At 37.0% G+C, this 7,134-nt stretch overlaps 1 protein-coding gene across 2 annotated transcripts in view; it reads left to right on the plus strand.

Moving 5' to 3' along the window:
• The window catches only part of LOC106808137 (Williams-Beuren syndrome chromosomal region 16 protein homolog), a 15,951-nt gene extending 11,394 nt beyond the window's left edge, over positions 1-4,557 (plus strand). For both annotated transcript variants that reach the window (XM_014810717.1, XM_014810718.1), the window contains exons 7-11: positions 2,592-2,662; positions 2,873-2,960; positions 3,384-3,557; positions 3,778-3,863; positions 4,088-4,557. In XM_014810717.1, the coding sequence (XP_014666203.1) occupies positions 2,592-2,662; positions 2,873-2,960; positions 3,384-3,557; positions 3,778-3,863; positions 4,088-4,165 (497 nt within the window). In that variant the 3' untranslated portion in view covers positions 4,166-4,557. The remainder of the gene's footprint in view (positions 1-2,591; positions 2,663-2,872; positions 2,961-3,383; positions 3,558-3,777; positions 3,864-4,087) is intronic.
• The last annotated feature ends 2,577 nt before the right edge of the window (positions 4,558-7,134 follow it).

Raw genomic sequence — 7,134 nt, forward strand, 5'->3', positions numbered from 1 at the left:
AGATAATATATGTGCCTGTGGGTAGCTCAGGAATATTTACAGCTCTGCAGTACAGTCAGCTGAAGAAATACATGTAGGAAACCTCGTTTTAATATTCTAATCACTAGCTAGTCATATACTGAATCGCACTCTGTACATAGTGTGAATGTTCTTATATATATTACGGTCGAGTTTCTTCCCCATAAATTATAGAAATTGCTTTTTAAAATATGATGTGTGGAATACTATACAGTAGAGTGCCCTGTGTATGAAAGAGATACGATATGTTATGTTTTCGTAAATATTTATCACAGGTAAATGCCTATCAGCAATAGTAACCGTGAGTAAAGGCTTGGTAATTAATATACCTTGTATGTATTCTGTGTGTACTTCCTTCTAGAGGTGACCCAAGAGAGATCAGTCCATTCTACTTCGCTGATACTATCTGTGGACAATGGCGTAAAAAACCCATCCTGGTTTGCGTTGGAGAGTATGAATCGCCAGAGCTTCATAGACAGTGTTCTGAGTTTGCTGAGGTATCTATGGATTTTAATTGATTATTATAACTAATGAAGCAATTAACGTACAGTCAACGCTCTATATACCAGCCACTCGAGAGAAATGGCAAGTGGCCTTTATAGACAGGTGGCCGTTCTATAGAGGGTTATCAATGTATAACTGCCACTCAAGGAAAATGCCGAAAGTGGTCTGGTGGCAATTATGCAGATGAAGCTGCTAACTAACACAAGTTTGACTGTGAGTTCAGGATCAGTATCCTGTGAGAAGATTTATATTGCCGTCTAGTCTATCCATCTGCCTTTTATGCTGCTGTGGTGTCTATGGTATTAACAATAGTTTCTAATTCCTGCCTGGTCTTTGCAAGCCTCTTCAGGTTACCCCATCTCTGTCTAACCTTCATTTCCACCTCAACAGTTCTTTGCCATATTTTTGGGGTGTTCTCTGAGTCTGGTCGTCAAGCCCTAATCTTTCTGTTCGCAGGCGTTACAGAGGGGCGGAGCCAATGCGTCCGAGCTGGAATTACCGAAATGTGACCATTTCACATTAGTAGAGGAAATGACCGATGTCAACTGCACACTGACCAAGGTAGATTTCACGTCCACTCAGCATTGGGAGAGTACTGTTGCCATTTTAATGATGCTACCAATTGTAATAAAAACATCTTGCTAAACAACATCTTTTGGGGGAAATTTTTATCATATGAAGTGATTATATATCGAGTGATATTATCAGACATCAGTAATCACAATGAAATCAAGAATTCTTGTTCCTTACACGAGTTCTTTTTAAGTATGCAAGTACTCACGAGAGATCTTCTCTCATGCCATCCTGATCAAATGTAAATTGATACCTCACGTTCCTCTCATATTTTCACCGTGTTCTTGTGATTGCAGGCGATGATGTCATTGATGGAGCTGAAAAGGGAGGCTGCTGTCATGGAAATGATGAAGGATGCAGCAGTGATGTCTGTTTCTACTGAATAACAACCAGCTCAGCATTATCCTCGAACCCATGTACCGATTGAAATCGGCGTCGATCGTAATTCCAGGTAAAGGGCATGTTTTATAGCTGTCTGACAGCTAATGCTGTTATATTAGTATGTCAACAGAGAATTTTATTTTTCGTAATGAATTAACGTATACTGGTGCTCGGCGTGTGTGGGTCATGATCGTGAGTTTACTTGAGCTGTGCAACAGCCATGTGATTAATAAGCATGAATTGTATAATTCCTGTGTGCTCAGCATACTTTCTAGTTTTTTGGGCTTAGAGTAAAAAAACAACAACCATCATATATCACAATGAAAACGCATAAGTCCGATGTAGTAATAAGTTAATAACACGGGGTAACGATTTAATTGGACTAATTGCATCAAAATATCTACATAATTTAAGGGAGATGATCATCTGATTTACATCAATTCCCATGTATTTCATATTTATATGCAATTAAATCTAATCTGCACTAAATTGATACTATATTGTAACATTTGGTAAAGAAGTGAGTAAAGTGATAAAGAAATAATAGTGAAGTATAAGTATACATTTTAAACTTGTTGTAGAATATTGTTAGACTGATTACCTGTTGTCTAGTATTCATAACATTCAGCCGATAGCCTTTTCCATTGGATCTCGCATTCTTTTCATTAAAAGCATAATATTCAGTACACTATTTCATAATTTCAATATTGTTACTAAGCATTACATCCTGACTGCATAACATAGCATCAACTTGTAGGAGAAGCATGATCAATCAACAAACAACACTTCCATCACGATTCTGTACCACACCACCTTTCAGTTTTTCACACCTGGCAGCCTGGGGCCCATTGTCAGAAACAAAATTAGTCTTAACATTAACTTTTTCTCTTAGACTGTCGTCAGAAACGCTGTGAAGTTACCTGAATGAAAAATCGTAGCAGATTTCCTCGTAACAATACAAAACAAAGTGCTGTCGACGGTCTACGAGAAAATGTTAATGTTAAGACTAATTTTGTTTCTGACAACAACCCTGTCGTAAAACAGGACCTACCTGTACTGAGATTAAGAATACTTGATTTACTATTTTAATACTTATTACTTGATTTCTTTCACAGATAGTGGAGAAATATATGGCTGGGGTAGCTCAGAATATTACCAGCTCTCATCGGTCACTGAAGAAATACAAGTATGGAAATGTTTAATATCTCTTATCACTAGTAGGCATATACTGAATCACATTCTGTACATAGGTGAATGTTCCTATATATATTAGGTCGAGTTTCTCCCATAAATTATAGAAATTGCTTTTTAAAATATGTGGGGAGAATATATACAGAGAGTGCCCTGTGTATGAAAGAGATACGATATGTTTATGTTTTGTAAATATTTATCACAGGTAAATGTGCCTCGTCATCTACCAATTCATCGATGTGGAAAAGCGATACAAGTGGCAGTTACAGAAACAGTCTGCGCTTTCTTAAACAGTGAGTTATCAATAATTTGTATAGTAGCATGCCTTGCAATTCCTTTATGCTGTTATATAATTATTGTATTATGGAGAAAACCGTATAGGTTAGGCTGCGTTATAGGCCAGATTGGTCATGCGATCCTTGTTCTAACAGAATGCAACGCTAGATATTCATCATTTATATTGCTAATGAAAAAATCAAGCTGTTCTGAATCAGAAATAATGATAATATAAGGATATGATCATATGAAACATTGATAATACAAGGACACGATGTAAGCATTATGTATTTAAACTCATTTACCACTTCTAAAAGTATGCTCCTGGTACATTTTATTGAATTTGCATGAAAAATATGACAATGTATTTATCACAATATATCTGAGATTTTAATGAATCTTATATAGTAACGATACTCAATGTAGTGGTGCTGTTACAGCTGACGGACATGTGTATGTGTGGGGCTGCGGAATACTCGGTTTAGGTCCTGAGAACAATCTCGTTAAACAGCCAACACGAATTCCTGAAGTGCTGTTTGGCCATAACGAATTGAACCCGGACAGCCGAGTGGTTCAACTCGCATCTGGTCACGGACATTTTGCGGGTATCAAAGGTATTAGTGGAACATAATTTCATTTTGATAATCAGTGGTTATTATTTTACAAGTGACTGCCTCAATGTCAAATGTAATTAAACTCTTGTAGATGAATAATCCAAAATCAATAATCCTGAATTTAGTGCATTAATTGCTTGTGCAAATTACAAATACTCAGAAGATTCACAAAATTTGGAGTATTGAAATCTATATAGTCTACAGAAAATTGTTCTTTCAGATAATGGTGATCTGTATACATGGGGATACAACAGCATGGCCTCACTAGGACTTGGGCATAAAAAGGATCAATACTTCCCAATAAAGGTATAGGATGCTATGATATTTGATATAAAAAAGAGACCGTATCTAACTGCAACTTGAGATGTAGTGCTACACAATGGACTACACAACACACATTAACTGTGTTAAATGCATTGTTGGGTTTTATTTTTAAGCATAATGGACTGTATTCAGTTTGAGATTGTTTCCTAAATGACGGAGGGTTAGTGCTTCAACAGCAGTTAAGATTCCTGCTTTTGGTCTTTCAGGTTATAATAGCCGCTGAAGTAAAGAAGGTTGTATGCGGTGCTGACCACATGGTGGCCATGGCCAAGTCTGTTACTTGAGGAGATGGAAGGCAAGATCAAGACCCACTCCATGAGAACAAGTCGTCCGAAGTGTTGAGCGGCCGAACATACTCGTGGAATAATTTATTTGTGTTTTGTTTTATATATGTAATTAGCAAACACAAATTACTTTAGTTTTTCATTTAATGCATTTTCAAATCTATGCATTCTTGTCCGTGGGCAATCATAGGAATTATTGTAATAATTATATGGCCTGACGTACATTATGAGTTATATATTATATAGTAAATTTCCATATTTCTTACTTACTTCTCATGTACAAAAATAGCAAGGGAAACCTACCCAAAATATAAGTATATGAAAAGAATTTTGTTACAGTGTGAAGTAATATCAATAAATTGAGAAACAACAGCTACCAAAGTATGGTGAAATTTATTCTACCCACTCTCATTATTTTGGAGCAAATAGTTTATGCATGCTACTTGGAAGGAGGTTGAGTAAGCACAGGAAGGAAATACATGTATATATCATATTCTAACAAGAAAATGTGCAGGAACTTGGAATTTTTAAGACTGCCTTGGACATTAGGACGTATACCTCAACAATTATATTACGTTTATATTAGTTATTTTAGAATTTGCTTAATGGCCAAAAATATATTGATAGCTATTTTGATTGGTATAATAATTACTATGCATTTTAACCCTGAGCGTGCATAAAACTATAATATTATTCACTTCCTTTAGCTACCACGCTCTCACCTCCACGGTTTTTCTACCTCAACCTCAACCTCATCTACTCCACATCTTCATGTTGATCTTCATCTAACCTAACCCCTTCACTGCCACAGCTAGCTCTACTTTTATCACAATATTCTTCCAACTGATTGACTTCCTTCTGTACCTATATACTCCACCCTACACTTTCTCCACTTAGGTCACACCCTCATCATCTATGCATCATCCATTTCTCTCTATTTCATTCAAGTCCTTCATTCAGTTGCGGTCCATTTGTAGTGAATTAGGCTTCCCCCGAGTCGCTCATTAGACGCTAGTACGTCTCATCGGCGTCATTGTGATGGTTTTTCGCGGGGAAATTTTCCTTGGCCGTATTTACTGCTGAGTGACTATTTATAGACGCTCGTAACACGTTATTGGGCTATCAGTGTCAGCTGCACTCTATTCTGACCTTTATAATAATTCTGATTGTCAGCGTGTCCCTGCCTCCTAAACCATATAAATAACTACACCGGGACTGTTCCAGCCAGTCTGTGAGACGGAATAGTCTAAAGCAGGCACGTAATCAGCAAAAAATTAACTACTTCGAGTAGTGACATGTCCTTAGAGCACAGAGCGAACACCGCCAACCCGTGAATCGACTACAGCGCAGACATACACGCGGATTTCGCACGCAGGGGATATGATTCTCACGTCAAATATGACATCCTCCCGCCATCTATCGGTAGAAATAATTCATATTCACACATTGTATGTTATGTGTAACCGTAAATTGCATTCTTAAATGCATTATAATACTCTAAAACGTATTTAACCTAGAGTAGAATTAATATAATTACAGTGCCTATATATAACAACATTTACTGGATAAGATTGGTAAAGGTTTGGCCGTGAAATTCCCATCCTACACTTCGATATATGTATTTCAATAACGACGTCGGGTCCACCTAAATACAATCAAAACAATGTGCGCATATGAATTATTTCTACCGATAGATGGCGCGAGGATGTCATATTTGATCAAAGTACCTGCTACATTATTGAAATACATATATCGAAGTGTAGGATTAGAATTTCGCGGCCAAAACTTTACCAATCTTATTTAGTAAATGTTATTCTGTATAGGTACTGTAATTATATTAATTCCACTCTACGTTAAATACGTTTTAGAGTATTATAATGCATTTAATAATGCATTTTACGGTTACACACAACATACAATTTGCGCATATGAATTATTTCTCCCGATAGATGGCGCGAAGATGTCATATTTGATCAAAGTCGCTGCTATCGAAGTTTGACTGCATATGTGGTTGTTTACTTTCTGTCGTTGATAAAATTATCTATCGTCATTAGTGCTCATGTCATTGCACTTGCAGTGTATTCAAGTCAAAGTGGCAGCCTGCTGTGAGACTATCTTAGATATGTACAGTAGTCTAATATATCAGAGTTATACTGCAATCAAGGCCTAATACAGTAATAGGCTGAATAACTACTATCACTAGTATCAGTGCTCGACCCTGGTAATAATACTAGGCCAGGCCCAGTGCGAATCCTTTACGAATAAGTGTTAGTGAGCTTTACCGGTGAGACAGTTTGTCAGCTCACCAAATTAGAAAATAACAGTTGCGATCGACGGCAATCCGAAATGCGTCCCCAACTAACAGACGAAGAGGTATAGTATAACAATGAAAACGGTCCATACATGATGTACTACATAAGTTAAAGAGCATTTCAACTTCAAGATTAAGTGCCTATAAGTTGTCTGTAAAGATTTGTAACTCTGGCATCAATCACCGCTAGTTATTAAGATATTTGTTAGCAGGGAGCTAGGTAGCTGAATGCGGATCACCTCTGGTAGGTACTTAATTTTCGTTTGAGTGATTTAATTTGTGCATTCGTCGATTCAGTTACTGAGTTGGGTGATCTATGAAATGAAGGACTGCATTTATACAGAGTTCTTTCTGCTTCTCTGCCTTTGCTGTGCAGGTTACAGCATTCGTCATTAGTGAACATATCGGTTTTACTTCCACTGGTTTACATGTAAATCATCCTGAAAGATGGTCACCAAATCTATTTAGTCTATTGCTTTAGGTCTAAACCATAGTGACAGTTAGAATTTCTTTGAACTGTACTACCTGATTGTGAACAAACTGTTAAACTCTATTATCAAACAGGACAGAAATTGGTAACACGTACTGCTTGCCTAGAAGGGCTAGAAATTCGCCTACACTCTATGCCAACCATGTTACACGGAAATGCAGATACATC

This window comes from Priapulus caudatus, unplaced genomic scaffold (genome assembly GCF_000485595.1).
Source record: "Priapulus caudatus unplaced genomic scaffold, Priapulus_caudatus-5.0.1 Scaffold255, whole genome shotgun sequence".
In the NCBI taxonomy this organism is placed as follows: Eukaryota; Metazoa; Priapulida; class Priapulimorpha; order Priapulimorphida; family Priapulidae; genus Priapulus; species Priapulus caudatus.